Source organism: Ailuropoda melanoleuca, chromosome 10 (assembly GCF_002007445.2).
Source record: "Ailuropoda melanoleuca isolate Jingjing chromosome 10, ASM200744v2, whole genome shotgun sequence".
In the NCBI taxonomy this organism is placed as follows: Eukaryota; Metazoa; Chordata; class Mammalia; order Carnivora; family Ursidae; genus Ailuropoda; species Ailuropoda melanoleuca.
Window position 1 is genome coordinate 35,437,422 of NC_048227.1, and position 24,963 is coordinate 35,462,384.

The window sequence follows — 24,963 nt, forward strand, 5'->3', positions numbered from 1 at the left end:
ACAGAACACAGTTCATAGTTGGTGTTAATTTAATACTTTCAGTTTTCCTTTTATAAATTGCGGTTTATTTATTCCATGGGAAACTTCACAATATTGACCAAAAAATGAGTGCAGTTCGTGCACACTGATATGGATGAATCTCGAACATAATGGTGAACCAGAAAAAGCAACTTCCAGAAGAATACTTGTAAAATGTCATTTATTTAAATTAAAAAAAAACCAAACAAACCCTGTTAATGCTGCCTATCGTTTAGCGTTCCGCAATATAGCAGCCTGGCACTCAGAAGAATTAGAAGCTCTCTGGGGGGAGAAGGGCTTGCCATGGAGAAAAGTCCACAGGGCACCTGAACAGGGCAAGCGACCTTTGATTTCTTACACTGATGGGACCCTGAGTGGTCAACATATTTCTCCTTACATATTTCTGTGTCTAAAATATTGTGTAATAAATTTAAAAAATTCATGCTTATTTTATAGATAAATAACAAAAATATCTAATATACAGAACAAATGTTTTCCATAATCCTATTTCCCTGTTAATATTTTGGCATATTTCTGCGTGCTTCTTTGGGGGGGGTGGGGAGAGGGAGAAGCAGACTCCCCACTGAGCAGGGAGCTGAACACGAGGCTTGATCCCAGGATCCCAAGATCAAGACCTGAGCTGAAGGCAGACACTTCACCGACTGAGCCAACCAGGTGCCCCGTGTTTCTTTTAATTAATTTTTTTCAGCTTTATTGAGGTATAATTGACAAAAAATTGTGGGATATTTAAAGTGTGTATTATGATTCCCTGTCGTGTGTGTGTGTGTAAGAACACTGAAGTTCTTCTCCCTTAGCACATTTCATTTAGGCAATACAGTGTTGTGACTGTGGTCACCACATTTTACATTAGGTCCCCGGGCTGTGTTTCTGTGTTTTTAGTCTAGTGTTGTTCAGAATAATTCTTTCTTTCTTTCTTATGATGTTAGCTGCTGTTCTTCCTGTCGTCCTCCTCCAAGCACTCAGCTGTGTGGTGTGGGGCCAGCACCTCTGCTGGGCACTGACCTGCTTGCTGAACCGTCTGGAACCTTCCTTCTCGGGGAGTCTGAATCTACCTCCACTTTCCAGCCCCAGACAGGCGACTTCTGAAGACTCCTCCACCCCCTTATGTGAATGAGGGGCTCTTGGTTGTTGCCCCAGCTCTGCATGTCCGTGTGCCCTGTTGCGCGTGCTCTTCTCATATGGGCACTCATTGCTCACTGCCTTGGTTTCACTTTCAGTTTTGCTTTTTCAAGAGTGTACAACACGGTTGTGATTTTCTGGAGGCATAGGTTGCAGTCCCACGTCGTGTGACGTGAGGCTGGTGTGGGAGAGCCACACACACAGACCCTGGCTTCCTGGGTGGCAGAGTGGCCCCACTCTGGCTTCTCAGCCCACGCCTGGCCACACTTTTAAGGTTATTAAAAACAGACCTCACAAACACAACTGTGGGTCATCTGGAGAAGTTCTAAAAAGGAAAGACTGCCTCCAGTGCTGAAATGAAATGAGAGAAATCAGAGATGTCAAAGATGATATAGCTTCTTGATCAATAGAGGTTTTGGGTTTCTCAGCTATTACGGCTTGAGCAAGTCTGCCACGTGCTCTCTGGGAACAAGGAGATGCAGTTTGGGAAACTTTGGGTCAGTGCTCTAGCCAGCAGGCAAAAAACACTCCTCAAAGGAGAGAAAACCTTCAACCTTGATGTGAGCTGCAAACTGGCTTGAAAAGTGAGGAAAAGCTCAGCAGGCTCACAGTAGTACTGGAAACGGGACTTGGGGCACGCCAGAAGCCTGCATCAACATTTCCACGGAGGAACAGGTGCTGAAGGAACCAGTGTGGCCACCCCCAGGGAAGGCTAGTCAGGAATTGCAAGGATCGGGTGTTTTCCTTTGCATGGTGGGACGTTTGCAGGGAGGGAAGGGTGAGGCTGGTGATGTTGCCCTTCTTCCCAGCTGAAGATGCTCACAGGAAGTGTCGCTGCGGGCAGTCTGCCCCTGCGGCAGAAGGAAATGCCTCTACAAGTCAGTCTGCCCTGGATGAGGAGCAAACAGCAGGGTTGAATGTGGCCACGGAAGCCTGAGCCTTCGGCCCTGTTGCTGCTGAGCAAGCGAGCGAGCGGCGGACGAGGTGCCTGGGCAGCTATGCTGTATCGCGCCATGCAGAGGCATCGGTCGGCAGTAGCAGGAGCCAGACAGCCTGAGGGTCACCTAGCTCTCTGGCATTACACTGCCGTGGTCAGGGGAGCAAATCCAATGATCCTGGGAGGTAGCTTGTGAAGGTCACACTGGTGTTTTGTTTTGTTTAATCTCTCCCAAACTTCTGAGCTCTTGCCATGTCAAGTTTTTGGTTCTTGAAGGTTATTCAGCCTTGTTTCTTATTTATATATTTTCCTATCCTAACTGTGGCAAGTTAGCTACTTCCAAGCCTATCTTTTTCTTTTTTTCTTTCTACCTGCCGCTGCCTACTCCATTACCTTGAATTCCCAAGGACGGTGTATTCCTGACTGGCTTTATGTCTCCTCTGAATCTCAGAAAGGTTGCATTTTGAAGTTCACATAGCTTGCTTTCTTTTCCTTTTCCTTTTTTTTAAAAAACAGCTTCATTGAAGTATGATTCACACCCTATACAAATGCACCCTTCTGACGTACACAATTTAGCAGTTTATCGTATGTTCACAGAGTTGTGAGACCATCCCCACTAAGTGCAGAACATTTTCGTCACCCCAGAAAGAAGCCCCAGCCTGCTGCGCTTCCCCTTTCCCTCTACCCCGGGCCCCGGCCAGCCACTCATCTGCTTCTCCTCTCTATGGATTTGCCTCTTTGGACCTTTCACAGACACGGAGTCATGGGCTCTGTGGCCTTTGGGACCGGCTTCTCTCACTGAGCGTCACATAGCTCTGTGTCTGTTTTCAGTGTTTTCCTTCAGTTTTCTTTGTCAGGTAGTTAGCTGCCACCTATTCTCAGATGATAAATTGAGTCATTTATCTTCTTCCAAGAGTCCATCGTCTTTGTACTTAAGTCTGCAACTCTGCAACTATTAATTTTTAAACTATTAGTTTAACTATTAACTATTAAAATCTTAAAATTAGTAGTCGTTTGTCAGTTCTCTGGGGGAAAGAATACAGTCTGTGACTTCTCCTGTGGCTGATTCAGACCTAAGCTCCAAGCTCCCTCTGCCTGATGACGATTCTGTGTTACCCTCTGGCGAATAACGATCCATCAGCTAGGTGTTGCTCTGTTTCGGCTCCTGACACCACCTCTTTTTGCCCTCTCGTTTCACAGTCTCTTCTGATTATTTAAACTCTGTTATTATTACTGTATTGCAAGGCAGTTATCATAGACCTTCATTTTTCTTGTTTGTTTTCTAAAGCTCCCTGTAGAAAACCATTGTCACTTGTGAACATCCCATCAGCACAGAGACCCGAATCCATGTAATTCTCTCTTCCCATAGATGTGTGTCGTTACTTACTTACTGTCCTTACCCTTGCTGCCATCCCCCCACACCCCGATTTAATTTTTTGTGAACATTACTTCATGCCTTTTCTGTTTACTGAGTTACTCCTGAGTGCCCCTAAAGACACTCTAAGGAAGAGCATCATCTCTCCCTTTTTATGTGCATTAAGTCCTTAAATCCCCACAACAGCTCTGTGAAATGCTATTATTGCTGAGTTCCTAGTGTTTGCATTTTATTGATCAGGGAACTGGAGTTGAGTGTTTAAGTCACACTTTTCAACTACACTCAGTCTCTAAAACTGGAGTATGCTTTTTTCCCTCTTCATTCCCTTTAACACTCTGCCCAGTTAGTTCCTCACCCTCAGTAAGTACTCAATAAATAGTCAATTTGTTGTGTAAGTAAATGAGTGAAAAAGCAAATGAACGAATGAGATAGCACCTGGTGGGCTCCCTATGGGTGTGTCAAATGTTTTCCCTCAAAGAACTGGTTTCTGTGGCCTTTGTGAAGGCCTGTGGCATGAAAGCATAATTCAAGAGTATTTTAGAGGTGGGAGGAGTGGGTCTTTGAAGTTTTCACCACTGGGCCCTTTAGTGTTAATACGTGGCACCATTGCACATAACGAGGTGGGATTTAGTAAAGGCCAAATATGCAAGTGAAGAAGAAGACGGTACGTGGGAGCATGGTCATTAAGGGTCTGGCACCTGCATTTGGCTGTGATGGCAGCATATTTACTTCCCACTGGTAGATAGAGGGAAGCGAGGTGCAGAAATGCAGCTGTTCCAGGAGCAGGGTGTAGAGCATGTGCATGTCTGTCCTTAAGTTTGTTGTGTTAGCTGAAGTTTTCCACCCTTTGTTTCTTTTACCTGCTTGAGTAGCTGTTGCCTATTTTCTTATCTGGGACTTCATTTTTTGTAAAGAGGGTTCAGTTTTACCAACACCCATTTGCCATTGGAACTTGTGATTTATTGTCAAGTGTTGTGACAACCAGGATGAATCAGTCCTTGTGATTAGTGGTTTTACGTAGGAGCAGAAAGGACAGAGACCCATCCAGAGTGTTTTCATGTTAACAAGCTGCAAAATGTTTTGTTTTATTTTGTTTTCCCCACCAAAGCTTCTGGTCTTCTTAAGCAGAAGCAACAGATAATTATGAAATATCGTATGTTTAATTTTGTAGAACCTGGTTATTTGATAGATGAATCTTTTAGTGTTTATTTTCCTTATTGACTGACTACATTTTATTTATTTATTTTTAAAGATCTTATTTATTTACTGAGAAGGAGTGAGAAAGCATGAGCGGGGGAGGGGCAGAGACAGAGAGCCTCAAGCAAACTCCATGCCGTGCTCCAAGCATGGGGCTCAACATGGGGCTCGATCTCATGACCCATGAGATCACGACCTGAGCTGAAACCAAGAGTCAGACGCTTAACCGACTGAACCACACAGGTGTCCCCCGACTGACTACGTTGTCGTTTAAATAATTCTTATGTTCTTGGCCATTGCAGACCTAGTTATGAAGAAAAATACAATTCAAAGTGGAATAACTTTTTAGAATGTTTATGAACTAGGCCAAACTGATTGCCTCTCTTATGTTTATTGTTTCAAATCATTAGTGATGCAGGCTTTTAGGCATTTGTTATGTTATGCTGCTAACTCCCAAGGTCACATCTCAGAACATCCTTTCCTTTCTGAGTATGCTCCTCTATCTGCCGAGCCGACATTCAGGTCCTTGATTCTGGGTGATGGAGTCTGTCTCACTCCAAAGTAAACGCCCTGCAGAAAAAGGCCACGATAAAGAAAGAAGGCCGGAATAGTCTGTCTTTTCCAAAACGGACTTTGGCATATATGCAAATTACTCTTAGTTCACCAAAACCAAGCACCAGTTTTGTGCAAGCCACAGTTTTCATCCTCAAAGAATCGATGGTATGCTTAAGGACATTAACCACATCAGTCTCCTTGGAGCACAGATCCACAGACCAGACCAGCCCCTCCATCAGGTAGGAGGGTGGTAGGAAACGTGTCCCCCTTCTGTAATGTCTGTAAAATGAAGGTGATGAAAAAAGCCATCAATGCTGGTGAGGCTTAAAATCAATTACCAAGAAGGAATGTAAGAAATCTTATTAATCTCCTATTTATACTTAATAAATCATTAGCTGCCTTATTTTGACCTTCTGCTCCAAGAGAGTCATTCTTACGAACTTGGGTCCAAGTGTGTTGTGGTTCCTCATTAAATCCTTATCTCTTATAAACTCTTTTGACTTGAGGCTTTGATGAGGCCAGAACTCAGTCATACAGCCCAAATACACTTCTAGGGAATTTCACATGGGGCTGCCTTACTCTACTGGGCCAGTACCACTCCAGTTTTGGCAAAAGGTTTCACTTTACATTTCGGTTTCCACATGGAAGCGTGGATACCTAATTTCTTAGCCGATTTTGCTTGCTGTGGACACCTACATACATCTGACTTTTGGAACACTAGCAGAATTGTGTTCTCAGTACATGTTGATCATCAGGGGCTCCCTAAAGAACACTTCACATTAGAAACAAATTTGGGGCAATTGTTGATTTAACAGTTCTACAAATGTCTTTGTATGTGGAACACAGAGAAGACTCCCAGTGATAGGCAGGTCAGACACCCACATTGATAATAATGCCTCACGTTACGGAGTTTTCACTGTGCCAGGCACTGTCATAAAGGCCTCATGCGTGTTACTTATTTCATCTTTGCGTCAGCCCCATGGGGCAAGTCCTGTTCTTAGCTTCATCCTGTGATAAAGTATCTTACTCTAGGTCACCTGGTGGCGAGGTGGTGGGGCCTGAATCTGGGGGTTTCTTTGCAGAATCCATGCCCTGACCCATCTCTGCATGGCCCGTTGTAGAGGCATTGCTTCTGCCACTACGTCTGGGGGAGAGTGGGGTCCTGTTCCTACCGTGACGTCCTGATTCCCAGGTCCCCTAACTCCCTTATCACCCACTGTGACTGGCATTTCCACAACTCCCTGGCCTTTCCTAAGTCTCATGCCAGCTCCTCACCATCTCCACCCACACCCCTGTTGCTCCCAGCATGAAGACTCCCAGAGCTGGTCTACGTGGTGCCCTGCACAGGCCCCTGCTCACCCCTGACCATTCCCCTGCATGCATCCCTGTTCCAGCCATACTAAATTCACTTCCATCCCTTGACTATGCCTGCCAAAGTCTCCTTTTCTGGGGGCCTGTTCACGATCTGTTATAGCAACACCCACGGCCTGATAGCAGCTGCCGCAGCCCCTGGCCCTGTTGGCTTTCAGTGGGCTGACCTCTCTTCATCTTTCCATCCTCAGCTTGGAAGGAACTTCAGGAGGCTTCCCTAACTCCCAGGTCTGTAAGGGGCCACTCTCCTGTGCTTCCCAGGGCACCCTCACTTCCTAGTCCTAGGATTTTGTACTCACACCTGCCCGCTGTCTAGATCTGTCCTCAGGTAACCGCCCCATGCGGCTGGGGGTCATGGCTGACACGTTCACACCTGTCCTCCCCACACCTATCACAGTGTGTGGCAAACAGGAGGCACTTGATAAGTGATGAATGAGCAGCGATTCAGCAGTCACAGTTGAGAGTATCAACAACAGACCTCAGGGATGTGGCCCCTGAGGCAGCGTCAGAGTTCGTGACCGCAGAGCTGGGCCGCTGTCACTCGCATCCTCTGGTGGAGGGCACGCCTCTACTTGGAAGACTAGCTTCAGCTTCATGCGTGTATCTGTTGTGTTCAGTCTGTAGCTCTTCTGTCTGCTGGCTCAGACTTTTCTCTGCTTTGGTTGTCACACCTCCAGGAAAGGCCTCCTTCACTTCCTGGGCATGTGTGGAGCTGCATGGTGGGGGGCATAAGCAGTTACCTGACCAAGGACTTCCGGGAGCAGGGCCTCTCTGGCTGCCCTGGCTTTGCCTTACCCGGGGAGTCCTCACCCACAGGGAGCAGCAGCCTCAGGCAGGGGAGCTACCAGCATCTTGCAGGAAACTGTCTTCTGGGGTCAGGGCCAGCTACAGACATAATGAAAACCTGTCCCTGCAGCAGGACTCCCCTCCTCACTGCCTACCTCCTCCCTCCTTCTGGTCCCCTGGGCTGCCTCTGCCTGGGCCTTCCCCACCCGCTGCCGGGAGACTTATAGGCTGTCTGTTGTGCTGTCAGGGGAGAGCCCATTAGAGCAGCTCTAGGGAACAGGCCTTTCCAAGCACTTCTTTGACCAGAAATAAGCCTACCAGCATGGAGACTACAAGATAGGTCAGAAATAGGACTTTTCTCTGATTAGCCCACAGAGGTTGCATTCTTTGCAAGGCAAGACGGCAAGTGAGTTCAGGGTCTTCTGTGATGGAGTCTGAGGAATTCACACAAAGGTGCTTTTGCTCCTCTGTCATATTCCAGTTTATGTGTCCGTTTCAAGTTGATACGTGGACTTAGTTGTGACTGTGAAAGACCTTGTGCATTGTGTATTTTTGTTGGAGAAAAAAATGTGGAAGTTCTGGACCTTAGTTAAGACTGAGTATTTCATGATCTCCTTTGCGGTGAGTTACTGTCCGAAGTTACTTATCTAAGTCTTTCAATTTCCACCTGTGATTTGGCTGTGCTCTAAGATCTCTCTAGGTGACTTAAAAACACACACCATATAGTATTTTTATGAGGAGAAAGGGATATGAGGAGAGATTGAATGCAGAAATGGTGGCATAACTATAACATGATGAAGGATAATTAAGTAATCCCTAGGTTGTTTAACTAATTTTTTAGAGTAATCTCTATCCGCAACATGGGGCTCGAACTCATGATCCCGAGATCAAGAGTTGCATGCTCCACCAACTAAGCCAGCCAGGCCCCCCTCCTCTTTAAGTAATAACTTTTAAAGCATTTATTAAAATGTCCTGAACGTGAGCACCCATGTGCGTCTAGGAGTGTAGACTCCTCACCTGAAATGTTTCCATAATGCCTTTTCATCACCACCTTCTCCTGAGGCTTCAACTCTCCAAGACAGGGACTTTGTTTTGTTCTTGACTCTATTCTCCAGGTATAGCGGACCCCAGCCCTAAATAACAAACGTTTATTTGAACAAATTATGTTGCCACTCCCCTCAACAGATTTGCAGCATGGTTAAATTTCAGTAGGGACTAACAATGGATTCATTTAAATAAGATTTGCTTCCTTTTCAGAAATTGCTTGAGTTCTGTCTGGAAAAGCTGCTTCTTAGTGTTTTCCCAACAGACAGTTCTTCCAAAGAACTTCCAAAGAACTACGTGGAGCAGGGACCTGCCTGCCTGTGAGAGCTACCTAACAGTGTGGCGCACTTTAGTGTGTTATTTCAGCCTAAAGATGCCAGTTAATTGTCCATTTAACTAAGTTTTTTTTTTTTTTTAAGATCTTTTATTTATGGGAAAGAGAGAGTGGGGGGAGGAGCAGAGGGAGAGGGACAAGCAGACTCCCAGCTGAGTGCGGAGCCCCACTCAGGGCTCAACCTCAGGACCCTGAGATCATGACCTGAGCTGAAACCAAGAGTAAGATGCTTAACAGACTGAGCTACCCAGGTGCCCCTCCATTTTTTAATGAGGATTTTGTGAGAGAATAAAATTCTCGTAGACTATAGCTTGACAAAAGCTGCATGTTCTTGCTGTGAATGTTTGATCCAATGGAAAACTGATACTCGATCATCTGAATCAAGGGAGGTTTCAATTACTCCCATTGATGCACATTACGGTCTCATTTTTTTGTGGCAGTTTTGCAATAGTGACATAGGTAGTGTGGTCCATATTCTCGATCACCCTTACCTATAGACCGACCGAACAAAATAAACCCAGGAATGTCTAGGGTCAAAAATCAGTGTCTGCTCAGCTACTGGCACAAAGCAGTCATGTGGCCCTTGCATGGAGGAAACTTTTAATGCTCATTTCAGCCCCCCAAGGTAAAACGTGCAGCCAAAGTTCAAAGAAAACATGATAAAAATAAATGGTGTGTCTCGGAAGCAAACATTCTCCCTGAAATCTGCACGTCTCTGAAAAGATCATAGAAATCAGTAGTAAAATTTGACATTCATATTTTCACTTTACTCTCCACTTTTCAGGAGCATGTCCTGCATAGAGTGCAAGATCAAGCTGCATTTCAACCAACGGTGGTTTCCATCTGTGCTGATTGTAATTTTTATCCATAGGTTTGAAGACATACCTGATAGCGGGTCAGAGAGCGAAGGAGTCTCATTGCAGCTGCTCAGAGGCCTTGCTTTCTGGCTTTGAGGTCATTGACGGCTCACGGGTGTCCTCAGGTCCTAGGAGACAGGGGACAGCATCGCCAGGGAGTGTCAGTGATTTGGCGCAGACTGTCAAAACCTTTGATAACCTTAAGGTTAGTTTTTTTTTTTTCTACTTCTACAATTTTATATTAATTCTGCAGTAGAACATGTGAAATAATAAGCAGCCTTTGGGTCTATGGCAGACGACTTGGAATGCCCCTCACTTCGGTTTTTGCGGTTTTTAAATTTAGTATGTAGTTACCAGCATTTTGCATTTTTTAATATCTTTGCTTTTTTGACATATTACACACCTCCATTTTCTTTCCACACTGCACCACTGTGCTTCTCACTTGAGCTGTTGTTTTCTTTTTCTGAGACCTATGCTGTCTTTTGGGATCTCTGAAAGCCAATGATAAGTGATAGTAAAGGTGATTCTTCTCGCAACTTGCTTGGCGAACTAGTTCGTATCTTATTTCAGAGACCATTTTCTCAAGTCTCCTATGTCTCTTGAAATCCAATGTCTCACGATTATTTTAAATTTTGTTGCTGTGGGTGAATCATCGGTGTAGCTCGCTGACAGAGTGCGGGCCTGCCAGGAACGTTACAGTATTTCATTGTGGGGGCAGAGACCTCTTGGTGGCTGTCTACACGTACCTGTTTCTGTCATCATAAACTACCACAGGATTAACGTGGCGGGCCGTGGGCATACGAAACCATGCCAGTGTTTGAGCTGCTCCTCAGTTTTCACATGTGATTTCGTTTCCCCCACTGGTATCTCTGATTTGTTTTTACTCTTGAAATATTTGCTGTTTCCATGTGGAAAAAAATAAAAGAAAGAGAAAGAGAGGCACTCATAATAGTTCCCCCTTCATTGTGTTATGCTTTCAAATAATCAAATGATATGTTGGTCTGGATGATGGCCTGTTGTTATGGCTTTAATCCAGTATGTTCCTGTTTATCCACATTCATTCACAGCTTTGAAAGCCAGCTCTGCTGGTGTTTAAGTTCAACAGGATCATAACGTGGGCATCCAGGTCACTTCCCTCCGCCAGAATCCGGCATCCTTGTCAGCCAGTTGCTTTCTGTAATTCTCATGCTCGGGTTTACTAACAGCACTTGTGTATCATTTTTGTCATGTGCTTTGTTAATTTAGCGCAGGGTTTTTCAGCCTCAGCACCAGGAACGTTTTGGGCCAGGTAACTGTTTGTGCTGGGGGCCGGCCTGTGCGCTGTGGGATGTCGAGCGGCATCCCTGGCCTCCACCCACCAGATGCCAGGAGCACCCCCCCGCCGTTTTGGTGACCAAGAATGCCTCCAGACATTGCCCAGTGACCCCTGATGGGTGAGAGAGGGTAAAATCCCCTCTGCTTGAGAATCCCTGAGGTAGGGCACTAGACACGGTCCTTTCCCATGTCCTCTGGCACACGTGTGACTGCTAATGTCTCTAAAATTTCCTTACTGTCTGCACACTGTCAGGACAGCCTCTTTGCTCGGGGCGATGTTTTGCAGCAGTCAGGAAGAGGAGCTCTCGGCTCATAGGCTGTCCCTGAGCGTGGGCAGGAACAGTTGTAGGGGGAGAAGTTGAAAACGTAGTTTTCCAAATACAGCTTCATTATTTAGAGAGAAATTATTTCCTCCAGGCTTCAAACTGGGCTGTATTTAACTAGAGAAACAGAGCTGAAATCCAAAAGTAAATGACGTGTTGTGTTTGCCTGCCATGTAAGATTACGTGTATGTGTATTTCTATGCATAGCCCATAACTTCCAATTTTAGTGACAGCGATTTGATGCTAAATTGACCTTAAAAGGTTTTCTCGTATCCCAAAAGGACATTTCTTGCTCTAGTTATATGTATACTGACAGTGTTGGAGTTATAGCTGTAAATAAATTTATCTTTATTTTAAAAATCTGGATAAACAAAAACTATTTAGCATATTCTGTTGTCATTTATAAATTTTCCAAATAATCGTTGGAAGTTTTCTGAAAATCTTGTGATCTATTAAGTTAACTGTGTCTGCCAGAAGGAATTTCAGGGAAAAAAAAGATCTTTGTGCCCCTTCCAGGAGGTAAGGACCAGCTGGATCTTGAAGTACAATTTCTGAGGTATTTTCATGTGAGGACATCTGAGATGAGGACCGCCCCTGCGGTTGGAGTGGAAGGAGCATGGAGAGATAGCGCAGTCTCCACTCCAGGCTTTGCCGCTCAGGGGAGGTCGTGCACAGTCTGGCCCCTCTGCTTTTAGTTCGTGGGGTCAGGTGAGAGCAGGCCTCTGTGAGTGCCTTGCAAATAGTAAGCGCTGGGAAACTGAGTGAGTTGTTAGGAGCTGTCGTTGAGTCTGAAGGACAAAACTGAGCTCCGCTTCAAGGATTATATACATTCTAATCTGACATAAGTCTTTCTTTTGAGTAAGAGTTTTCACACAACAGAAAATATACTAGCAGCTTGCTTATAGGTTCTTGGGGTGGATTTATCCTGTGCACTTGTCAGGATCTCCCACGTGTCGTTGGTTTGTCGCCTTCTGTCGTCCGCACTATGTTAAGTTTTTCTGTGTAGCTAGAAGTGCTGACCAGTTTCTCCTAATCCTTTGCCAGGGTCCGTTGACTCTCCCTGTGAACGAGCTTCTTTCCTTTGTGGCTGCTGCCCCCTCGTCCAGTGAGAGGTAGCTCCCGTGTGGATTTCTGTCACTGACCCCGCATCTCCCTGCCCAGCACAGGAAGCCCTGGCTCGCGGAAGGGGCTTGTGTCAGGCAGTGTTTCCCTTGAAAGTACATTCTCTTGAGTAGTAGTTTCTCAGGTTGGGAATAGGGGGCAAGTATGGAAAAAGCATTCTGTGGTCAAGGAAACCTGCACAGTTCCTGGCTACACGCTGCAGAGAGGGCTCTGTGCTCTAGGACACACGTGCTATTGCACACGTTAGGCCTCCAGAGAGGGATGTGGCGGCGGTCTCCTCGGGCTTCTGTGACCACAGACTTCATTCTTCGAGCCACACCTTATGGCAGAATGATTGTGTGGTGGAAGGAGTTTCATGCAGGAACCAAGAAATTAGGGGAAGGTGTTGAGTGAATATTCCTCAGGTGAATGGATGCATGCCTTGGTCCTGTCGCTCCTGTCACCTGCAGGGCACCTCACTGTCCCTTTTCCTCTGAGCTGCTCTTCCTTGCCTTCTTCAGTGTCATTGGAGTTTCCTGTGACTCCTCCAGCTAACAGTGCTGTCTCCCCATCTCCACATCCTCCGTCCGTTCAGCTGTAACATACACCTGTACTTGTCTCTTACACAGCTTCCTGTGTAATGCGGGTAGAGCCCATGTGTGAAATAACTTATGTTTTCCTCAAGTGTACAGCCTGGAATGTGGTAGATAATTATAACTTTCTTTTGGTTTAAGTTTTTATTCTTGAATGATACACAGAGAACTCGTAGCTCTGCAGAGCTAGGCCAAGAAGGACTGAGTTCGGAAGCCCAGGCAGAACTGAATAGAAGCAGGTAATGTCAATGAAGCATTTGTTTTCCATTCCTAGTGCACGTGTCCCATGTGAGTTGTCTCCCAGTTCATAGCTGGAGGATTTTTACCTAATACTTCATTAAATAGTCTGAGAGCTGTGTTGACCTAGTAGTGATGTCAAAGGCCAAAGGGTTTGGCCCTGAGGTCATAGGTCAGAGGGACCCCTTCCCACACCCAAGCCTTGGCTTCTAGAGTGACTGGCAGTGAGAGTTTCTCATCAGGAAGGCCCTGGATAGCATAATGGGGGGAAGGAGTACTACTGTAGAAAGAGCCAGGACTTAAAATCAAAGATCCTTCTTGAAGCCTTGGCTTTGGGACTGTGAGCAAGTCACTTAGTTTCTCTTGGCCACAGTGAGACAGTGATGAGTATCTCCCAGGTTTGCTGTGAAGATTAGCTGAAGTAATGCCCATGAATGTTAGGTTTGGAGTAGAAGCTCAGTTAAAAGCAGACACGCGTGTATTCACTCCACGTGGAGAAATGGACAATGACCATGGTAGGAGTGAAGAAGGGCAGGAGGAGACAGACACTGCTTTGATTTGCCAGCAAGGAATCACTGACTCTCTCAGGAAGGTCTTGCCTTCTCTGTCTATTCTGATGTGAGGAGGTTCTTCAGTTTTCGCTGTAGGGGATGTAACCACGTCACAAATGTGATTTTGGAACATGAGCACCTTGGCCTGTTCAGTGTGTCCCCAGCTCTGCAGTGGCTGTCTGCAGCTCCTTTTCCATGAGCATTGTGCGTGATGGACGGATTGAGACTACATGTGCCAATAAACATAGCTTGTCTAGCATCTTCGAGAAGAACAAAGAAACGAAAACCAAAGATGTGGATTTTTTTTTTTTAATCACATCAGTCCTAGCCAGTGAACTTTGTGAGCTGTGAAAGCATCTTAGTTCATCTCTAAAGGACCTCATTGACAGAACACCTGCTCAGCTAGTCTTTGTGAATTTAACCTTAATCTATTATTCAGAACCCTGGGGCTGTGCGCTCATAGAGCATTTCTACACGTTTACTGTTAGTAATGAGGCTAATGATGTGGATTTGCCCACATGGGGGCAATTCAGGGAGGATCTCTTCTGTTTTCAAAAGGGTAATACTTTCCCTTTGAGGTTGGTAGCCCCAGGGACTATCCTTCTGTGGCAGTCCCTATGACTTTTTTAATGACTCTAAATAAATGGTCACTTCTTTTATCTCCCTGTTACTTGTATGTAAAATCACTATGAGTAGGCTCCGTGGGCTCAGTGTGAAGAGGCAGCTGGCTTTTTAGTTCATTTCAGAAATAGAAAAGGTAGTAGATATCTGTCTATCTATCATTTAGACACTAAATATTTCTTATAAATGGTGGTCAAATTGGTGGTGGTGATGGTTGCATAATTCTGTGAATACACTAAAAGCCACAGAATTATATACTCCCTAGATGCGTTAATTGTGTGGTATGTGAATTGTCTTGATAAAGCTGTTATAAAATAGATAGTCTGATTGCTGGATCTGAATTGTGAACATAAAGTAAGCTTTTTTAAAAAAGACTTTCAGGTTTTATCTATAGTTCCAGTCACGTGTGTTTCCTTCAGCTAGGAGAAAACCTGTCCATGGAAGTCAACACCTTACGGAAGAGTTCCAGCTGATGGAGGTAGGAGTGAGGGAGAGAGAGAACCAACACTAGAGGACCTCAGTAGTATTTGCTGCAGGCAGGGTCCCTCAGTGAGTTCTAGAATTAGTGGGTAAAAGTTTAAGGAGAAACAGGATATTTGCACAGCCTCCAAGGACCCCCCCCCAAGATACTTGCTGATTACAAAGAGAAGGATGGCAACTCCACAGTGGAAAACCTGGCAGGCTCTGCCTCACTGAATGATGAAGTCTGGCATCACAATTAATAAGACTCTCAGTGTTGTGTACGTGCCCCCGTCCCCATCATGTGATGTGCTGACAAGGGCACGTCACCTTTGTGGGGTCCTTCTCCCAAATCCTAAACCTCGTCCAACTCATGAGAAAGCATCAGATGAGTGCAGATCCAAGGCCTGTCTACAAAATACCTGATGCCTGACCAGGACATTGCAACAGTGACAAGTCATCAAAGACGAGATAAGACTGAAGACCTGCCACAGGCTGGCGGAGACAAGGACACCCTAAATGCAGTGTGGGATCCCAGTACAGAAAAAGGCGGTTTGGGGAAAAGCTGGGAAATGTGAGCGTAGTTAGTAGTACTGTGCCAGCACTCACGCCATAGTCTCAATGGCTGTGCCATGGTTACCGAGCGATGCTGACATTCGGGAATGCCGGAGAAGGACACGTGGCAGCTCTCTGAACTGTCTTTCCCACTCTCCATAAGTCTAAGCTGTTTCACAGTTTAAATGTCTAATACATATGTATTAACTATTTTAATGTATTTATGTTATGTTAATCATTCTATATAATACAAACATAAGTGTGTAACATTGTGTTTCTATGATATATTACGTATGAATTGACATGAGAAGATATGTCCAACATCATCAGGTAGTGAAGTATTACACGTTAACAAAATTTCCCAAAATACCCAATGTTTTCTTCTTTTGACTTCCTGATGGAATATTTCCACAGCACAGGAATGATCTGCTCAACTTATAAGCCTCGGTTATGAGACTCGGTGGTTGTTTAGGGTTTGGGAGTCTGAGCAGGGTTTTGTGACTCTACACTCCATGACTCTGAGATCTTAGGTCTGATTTTTACGGGTTTTTTGTTTTATTTTGTTGTTGTTTGCCTCCCATATTCTTAGATCATGCACTTTCTATTCTTAAAGCTGCTGGGATGCCTTTCTTTTTCTGTAACAATTTCTGCTTCTCCTGTTCTCTAGTATTTTGATTGCAGAAATCATCTTGGAAGTGTTCATGCCCATGCTAACGCACTAGCTTAAACAGTGTCACACAGCGCACCCCCCCCCCCTCCAGAGGGCAGCAGAGGCCAGGCTGACTGAGGCCCCACGGTGCAGGCAGTTCCTGCTCCCTCCAAGATGTCCCATGCACGGATGGGGTCCAGGGTTCAGCTGCCTGGGCTTAAGCTCTCCTCTGTCACTCTCTGACTGTGAGACTCTGGGCAAGTCCTTTCTCTTCTCTGCCTCAGTTTCCTCTGTGTGGAACGGAGCGAATCATAGCGTCTGCTTCATGGGGGCTTACGAGGACTGCCGGCAGAGAGCTGAGAACCTAGGGTGGGCCTCAGTAGGTCTGTTTGTTGTTACTGTTGCACGTTCCTGTCTGCCACATTCAGCCTGAGTTTTGAGTTTGGGAGCAAGGGTTGCTTCTCTTGGTCATAAGACAGCTTACCAAATAGTCATCCTCAGCAGACTAAACAGGCAAAGCCAGGGCTTTTCTGATGTTTCCTCTTCATTTCTCAGAAAAGAGGTTTCCCTGCTCTCTTCCTTGACAGTTATGAAAAAGGACAGCTGTTGGCTTAGAAATGATTTATCTTGTGAAGAGAAATAGCCTTGAAGAAAAACCTATTTTATAGCTGTATGCCATATATTCCGAATGTGTGTATTGAAATGTGTTATAAACAAATGCAAATGTGCTCAGTTGTGTTAGAGAAATAGTTATCATCCCCCCTCCAAAGCCCACGTCCGTGTTGGGGGAAGGAGCAGAGATCATCTGGGAAAATGCAGAGTTTGCTCTTGGGTGTTCTCCAAGGGATCTCGAGTTTCCCAGGCAACAGCCAGCACACTTCTTAGCCCATAGAGTCCTCTGTTTTGGGACCTTAGCCGGTCTTAATAAAGCTTCCCTTGGTGCCAGCATGCCAGTAGCGCCACTTAGAAGCACCAGGAGGTGGTCATAACTGCTTGGGTTACTTCAGGGGAATGAGGCCCAGGAGGTCATAGTGCCAGGATTACTCCTGGGTCCTCCTGCGTTAGGAAGGGACGCCAGAGAGAGGCTGCATGGTGGTCAGGGACCAGGGGCCTGCAGGCTAACTCCCACCGCTGACAAACCTTTGTGTCCTCTGAGCGGCCTCGTGGTGTGTTATGAGGATTAACTGAGATCAGGCACACGAGACCACAGACGCTGCACGGATGAGGCCCTGATTACCGTTCACGGGTATGTCCTCAGCACACAGGTGATTCTCCATCACAGCAGCTGCCGTCATTGTAAGTCTGATTTTATCTGATGCATTGGGGATGCCTCCCAAGATGGTAAGGTACCCCACATAGTTCCCTAAAGGCCAAAATGCTCTTCCCGGTGAGGGCTTTTCAGCAGGAGGAGAGGCAGACATTTAATGGGTGGGGAAACATTTCACAGAGGTATCTGTGTGCTTGGCAAAAACCAGTTTGTGACATGTTTTAACTCAGACTAAAATGAAGCTGGGAAATAGTTAAAGTTTTTGTGGGTAGTAGAGAGGAGAAACAGAGCCACCCTCTGTTGCCCGGTGAGACCTTCCTGGTGCAGAAGGGACGCTCGCCACACATCGGAAGGGAATGTCAAGATGTGAGGATGTCTCCATCAGGGCAGGTGGGCTTCTCTAAGATTTTTTTGTTTAATTTTTTTTAAAGATTTAATCAATGAAATTTCCCTCCAAAAGCAAAGTAGATGAGGAAGAAATAGAAGGACAAAAAGCCACATTTTGAAAGCACAATGAAATGATCTTCTGGCCCCATGTGCTGTCAGTTCCTGGGGCTGCTTTGCTACGGGCGGGCCTGGAGTCCCCATTCCCTGGATGAAACTGCTCAGGGGGTGCAGAGGGAGTTGTGAGCACTGTTCAGGGGAGTCCCAGCCGCAGTGCCTGCTCTCTGCCACTTGACATGTGACTCTGACAAGCCCCTGAGCCTCCCTGAGGACAGTCTCTGAGGCCATTTATGAACATTATGTCTGTTCCTTTGTTCCCTGAGGTTCTTTTGTGGACCGTCTACCAGACCTTACTTCTGTATTAGACCATTTTATCACGGCCAGGTACAGGCCGCATAGCCTCTCTGTGTCAAAGGGATGTGGACTTGGGTTGCCCAGTTGTGAAGACCATGGTCACAGGCTCCTGGAGATCAGCCCAGTCCCCATGGACACTCCCGGTCTCCACAGGCCTTCCAGCCCCTTCGTAGTCAGCCTCCGGAGAGAGGGCACCATGCTGAAGTTGTGTGCCTTCAGTGCGTGTGCAGGGAATCCTTCGCAGACGGTGTGTGCCCTCTGCTGTCCAGTGGGTTTTCTAGTCTCTGTTGCATATTTGTGGCTCTAAGTACAAAACATCTTGTATGTGTAAAGCCAGCGTGTATGGGGGGTTCCTAAGAAGCCGTCTATTTTTTTTTTTAAAGATTTTTTAATTTCTTTANGACAGAGATAGAGACAGCCAGCGAGAGAGGGAACACAAGCAGGGGGAGTGGGAGAGGAAGAAGCAGGCTCATAGCGGAAGAGCCTGATGTGGGGCTCGATCCCATAACGCCGGGATCACGCCCTGAGCCGAAGGCAGACGCTTAACCGCTGTGCCACCCAGGCGCCCCAGCAGTCTATTTTTTTAAAGTACATGTGGTGTGCTTGAGGAGAGAAAAGTACTTAGGAACAAACTGAGACCAAGAGATACCAAGGATGGCTGTCCTGTCTGTGATAAGCATATCAAATTACAGCTGCGTTGTCTTCATAACCGAAAGTTTTACTGTTAAGGACCAACATGTGTTGAGTACCCACTAGCACCTCAGTCAGAGCCCAGGGTGGTAAATACCTGTGCGTCTGCTCGTGCAACCTTCCCCCCTGCCAGACATCCCCAGTCAGTCACAGTCCTGCCACGGGGGCGGGATGCGGCTTCCTTGTCCTTGCCCACTCTTCCATGACGTCAGTCGTGGGAGACACAGTCCCATTGTGGAAAGGAGAAACTGAGGCTCAGAGATCTCCCTATGCTAGTCAGTGTTCAACCAGGATTTGGTCCATGACACTTGATTTCAAAACCAGCGCCTCTGATCCGAGTTAACTTCCAGGAACTTACTAGAACTAGTGTTGTCACACTACTTCTCTAGTCTTCAAGTGTAAAAACTGGCCAGAGAAATAACTATTACTATTTTGTCGTGTCTGCTCAAGATTGGGGAAAGCCCCAGACCCTAAGGGTATGACTCAGGCTAGAGTCTGTGGGACTGTCTGAGGCACCATGCCGTGCCCATGGCTCCCCCTGGACCACCAGGTGGCCCTTGCAAAGGCCGTTGTTGCCCCAGAGGGGCAGCCTGCCACCACCGCCACCACCAGAGCCATTTACTCCCACCCCCTGCTAGGGAGCCCTTCAGGAGTCTTGCTGGGCTTGTCACTGGAGGGTGGTGACTTCGCCCCTCCCGAGGGGGCCGGGAGGGCCGCTCCAGGGGCACGGTGTTGGATTTTGTTCTTTTGTTTGAGAAGACCAGTGGCCCCATTAGCAACATGTTTTGAAGTTTAATTCAGTCATTACCAAGGTGCATTAAAATAAATTTATATATTATATAACTGACAATTAGAACATTCTGCTCCTGTTAATAATGTCAGTGTTTAAAGAGCTATAGGCCTGGGGCGCCTGGGTGGCACAGCGGTTAAGCGGCTGCCTTCGGCTCAGGGCGTGATCCCGGCGTTATGGGATCGAGCCCCACATCAGGCTCTTCCGCTATGAGCCTGCTTCTTCCTCTCCCACTCCCCCTGCTTGTGTTCCCTCTCTCGCTGGCTGTCTCTATCTCTGTCGAATATATAAATAAAATCTTTAAAAAAAAAAAAAAAAAAGAGCTATAGGCCTGTTTTACCTTGGTACTGCTGTTTACTCAGGTATGTTAGTTAATGACTTGGCCTGCTGCTTTGCCGTGTCTATATTCATTTTTTGAACGAATATGAATGTTCAAACTTGCGCATTGCATCAGATTTCCAGATGACACAACTCTTTAGAATCTTTATTTCTTTTATTTAATACAGCTGAGGCCTGAAATATCACTTAGGTTGTGATGTAGCTCATACCCTTTCCTGTGGGTACTAAGTGATATTTACTTTAAATTTCTAAAATAGTGCCTAGCCTTCTGTAATGTATTCCAGTGTACCATAGCGCTTATTTTGCTAGAAGTTGTCAGAGACCCTCTAAATCTGTTCTGCTGCCATTCGTGTTCTCCACTGGAAACTCTTAGTTGCTTTCTTGGTGGTGGCTCCGGTTTACAGGGTCCCATCGATAGTAAATTGATTGAGGATGCACTGAGTGCCAGGAGCAAGGCTAGACTATCTACACACGTCTTAACTTAGTTCTCACCACACATCTGCAAGAGCTGTGTCAGCACCTTGTTTTATAGGTGAGAGGACGCAGGTGAGTGATTTGAAAGGGGCATCTCCACACCCTGGTTGTGAGAAGCAAAGCCTGGCCCTTTCTGCTCTACCTGTTGGTATTAAGCCTAGACTTCTCTTTTCTAGATCAGTTAATTGCTCAGGCTTCTGAGAACTCCTAGGTCTGTAAGCATGTCCCTCTGACTTTCCTGCCTGTTTTACACGAAGAGCTCACCATTACACAGAGCTCGAGAACCTCGTGTAGGCTATTGGCTGGTTGGTGGGCTTAATAACAGCTTTATTGAGATATAATCCACATTACCATAAAAGTTACCCTTTTATAGTATACAGTTTGGTGGTTTTAGTATACTTGCAAGATTGTGCGACCATCACCACAGTCCGTTTTGGAACATTTTCATCACCCCTCCATAAAGGAACTCCACACCCATTAGATCACTCCCCATTCCTTCGTCCCCTCACCCCTGGCACCCACTAATCTCACCATCTCTATGAATTTGCCTTTTCTGTACATTTTCTACAGATGGAATCATATAACCCGTGGTCTTTTGTGTCTGGCTTCTGTCACATGACAGTGTTGGCAAGGTTCATCCATGTTGGAGTAGGTGTCAGTGTTTCCTTCCTTTTTATGGCTGAATCATATTCCATTCAGTGGATAGACCACATTTTGTTGATCCATTCATCCATTGATGGACATTTGAGTTGTTTTACTTTTTGGCTGTTACAGACAGCGTTGCTCTGGGTAACCATGTGCCAGTCTTCGTGTGGACGTGTTTCTGTTTTCACTTCACCAGTTTGTTTTTAACTCCTGCTCGAGCAGCACAGGAAGCCTTCCACTTGGTTACCACCATTCAGCATGGCAGCCACTTGCAACAATAAACTTGAATTAAAGGTTGTGGCCGTGCTTTCTGGGTGTGTTCCTATGGTGTATGTTTTTCTTATAGACCTGTCCTTCATGTGGAATCACGTTTGCCCCCAAATCGGAAGCTGGTGCAGAAGGAGGAGCGGTCCAAAATGGCGGTCAAGAGGAGCATAAAAACAGCACCAAGGTAACAAGCTCTTGGCTGTTATTCCTGTCAGTTCATCTCCTGGTGCCTCTACCTGAGGTGACATTCCTGTGTTGTCGGCTTCTCATTTCTAAGAGTAACTCCTCTTAGGTGACACCGTTCCACACCTTCTCATCCTGATGGTTTTGAATAGATCAGTAAAGATCAGGATGGAGAGTCCTTCTAGCCCTTGTGAAGCAGAGTAACCACATGGCCAGCTGGATGGGACTCCCTTCAGGGACAGTAAGAGCTTGAAGCCACGTGGACTATAGTAGCTAGGGAGGATCTCTGGGGCCAGAACATGTGGTAGAGTGTGGCTGTGCAGAGAGAAGGGGTTCTGCAGGAGCAAAGGTGTATCGCGGAGAGAGGCTTGGGGTCGGGGCCAGCAGCGAGGACACTCCCAGAGAATTCTCACCTGGAGACAGAGCCAGGACTGCAATAGAAAGCAGAACAAAGACCAAATCTGAGAGCCCTTCCAAGAATGCTTATAAAGGCTGACTCTCCAGGAAGGCCTATGTCTGTTATCCTCCACCCTTGTTTCACCTGCCACCTTCCCCTAGATGGATCCTCGTGCCACTTCCACTGCCCCAGCCCCCCAGACCTTCCCCCATGGCCCTCTGCAGTGCCAAGTCTGTGGTAGCAAGCTCCAAGAGCCTCAACTCTTCCTTGACCTTCTCTCCACCTCCTCACTGGCCCTTCCCACGATGTCACCTTCCTGAATGCCTCAACCCCTGGAGGTGCAATCTGACGAGATAGGGGGATGGGGAGAAGCAGACGGGAGGAGAGGTGGAGTGTCAGGTTAGAACAGAGATGTGAAGGTGCTGGTCAGGTGTGCAGTGGGGCCCCGGTGTGGCAAGGTCAGGATGGAATAGCACTGTCGGATGCTCACTGCAGCCTGTGTCTGCCCCCCACCACCCTTGTCTTGAGGCAGGCTCCTGGAGCACCGAATTCCAAAACTCAGAATGGACTTCTGAGCCCTCCCCAAGAGGAGAAGCTCACCAACAGTCAGACCTCCCTGTGTGAGATCTTACAGGAAAAGGGAAGGTGGGCAGGAGTGAGCTTGGACCAGTCAGCTCTCCTTCCGCTGAGATTCAAGAACATCCGGGAGAAAACAGATGCCCATTTTGTTGATGTTATCAAAGAAGACAGGTAAGAGTCAACCATTCCCAATGAAAGTAAAGATTTGCAGGTAGGAGTCTCTCCCTTTTCCTGAGTCACCTTATCCCCATGTGTTTGCCCCTCCATTGTCAGTATTTTACTTTATTTTGAAGTAATTTGAAACTTACAGAAAAGTTGCATGAATAATACAAAGAATTCTCATTTTATCCTTTGCTTGATTTATCAACTTGTAACATTTTACTGTGTTTTATTCTCTCTCTTTCTTTATGAAATTTATGTGTGTTTTTTTTTTCTGGACCTTTCTTGGTAAATTGGATATGCCATGCCCTTTGCCCCTAAATACTATATTTCCTAAATTACAAAGATGTTCTTTTACATAATCATGGTTACCAAATTCAGGAAATCCTACATGGATGTGTATTTGATCTATGGTTCATATTCCAGCTTGGCTAGAAATTTTGGCCACAGAAATGACGTGTCCTTCTCAGGTATCCCATCCAGAGGCACATGGTGCCCATTTGTCTTCTGTCAGTGAGAGTAATTTTGAGCAGCCAGGCAACTGTTGTTGACCTCTCTAATCTGTGGTTATTTTCTTCTTGTGACTACTAAGCAGTACTTTAAGATCATGCACATATTCCATTCCTCAGCAGACTTCCCTAGATTTCATCTCCATTGTGGTTCTTGCTTGAAATAGCCTTTACTGTGTTGGTTCAGAATGTCAGTCCTACTTCAGTACCAACTGCACATTGGCAAGTGGAGCACATTGACATGACTCCATGTCATGTTTTTAAAAAATTTAATTTATTTATTTTAGAGAGAGAGGTCAGGGGAGGGGCCGAGGGAGAGAGAGAATCTCAAACAGACTCCCTGCTGAGCAGGGAGCACGACGCTGGGCTCGATCTCACGATCCTGAGATCACAACCTAGCCAAAAACCAAGAGTAGGGTGCTTAACTGACTGAGCCACCCAGGACACCCTCCATCAGTTGTTTTTCACAGTTTCTGGGACCCTGTTCTAGCACAACAGGATATGCTAGGCTTGTCTTATATCTTCCCTAACCCTAGTCAGGAATCAGCCATTTGTTCAAAGAGCCTTGGCTTCTTTTAGTGAAGAATGGTATTTGGAAATGTTCGTTGTTAATGTCTGATTTAATGTCATTGTAGCCAAAGACATACCGTATATATAATTTCAGTCCTTTTACGTTTATTGATACTTGTTTCATGGTCTCACTTGTGTCTCTCTTCATGAACATACCACATGCACTTGGAAAGAATGTAGTCTGCATTTGTAGGATGTTGCGATCCATAAACACAGTTAGGTCCAGGCAGTTGGCAGGATTAGATCATCTGTCTCTTCACTTTTGGTCTATTGCTCTATCAGTGTTAAGAGAGGAATTTAAAACTCTTTCACTGTAATTGTGGATTTGTCTGTGTTTCTTTTTAGTCCTGACAGTTTTTGTTTCAAGTATTTTCATGCTCTTTTTTTAGGTACATACACATTTATGAGTGTTATAAATTCCTGGTGAATTGGTCCTTTTGACATTTTGAAGTGTCCCTCTTTATCCCTAGTAATACTCTGTCCTAAAAACCACTTTATCTGATACTGATATAGTAACTCTAGCCTTCTTATTCTTACTCTTTGCCTGGTATATTAGTTTCCATTTACAAAAATTTCAACCTGTATCTTTATATTTGAAGTGTATCTCTTAGGAGTCTTGCTTTTTTAATCATTCTAAAAGTCTCTGCCATTTAATTCCACTTTAATATATTTACTGGCTTTTTAGCCATACCTCTTTGCATTATTTTTCATTTCATTTCATTTCATTTCATTTCATTTCATTTCATTTCATTTCATTTCATTTGGTGGTTGCTCCAGGACTTACAGATAGGTATCCTTGAATTTTTTTACATTGTATCATTTCACTTTATTTTTTTAAGTTTATTTATTTATCTATGTAAGTAATCTCTGCACCCAACATGGGGCCCGAACTCATGACCCTGAGGTCCAGATTCACATGCTCTTCTGATCGAGCTGGCCAGGTGACCGTATATCATTTCACCTGAAATGTAGACATCCTGTGGCTCTGTAGATGCGTTACTCTCTTCCCATGTCTTATGCTATAGTTTCACGTGTGATATGTCTGCATACATTGTGACCCCGCCCACTAATACAACCCTCTTGGTAATCTCAGATTGTTCTCCATTGATTGCTCTTCTGTTGAGTTGGATCATATTTTCCTGTTTCTTTGTATGTTGTGTAAATTTGGCCTGTGTCATGCTTAGAAACTCTGGATTCTGTTATATTGCTCTGAAGAGTGTCAATATTTTGTTTGTTTGTTTTAGCATGCAGTTAACTTACTGAAACTCGGACAACAAAC

The 24,963-nt window shown here is 45.6% G+C and overlaps 1 protein-coding gene across 1 annotated transcript in view; it reads left to right on the forward strand.

Moving 5' to 3' along the window:
• The window catches only part of ADCY9 (adenylate cyclase 9), a 122,441-nt gene that overhangs the window by 76,920 nt on the left and 20,558 nt on the right, over nucleotides 1-24,963 (forward strand). Inside the window, exons 3-5 of the mRNA XM_034670470.1 lie at nucleotides 9,629-9,819; nucleotides 21,367-21,471; nucleotides 22,400-22,617. Coding sequence (XP_034526361.1) covers nucleotides 9,629-9,819; nucleotides 21,367-21,471; nucleotides 22,400-22,617 — 514 coding nt within the window. The remainder of the gene's footprint in view (nucleotides 1-9,628; nucleotides 9,820-21,366; nucleotides 21,472-22,399; nucleotides 22,618-24,963) is intronic.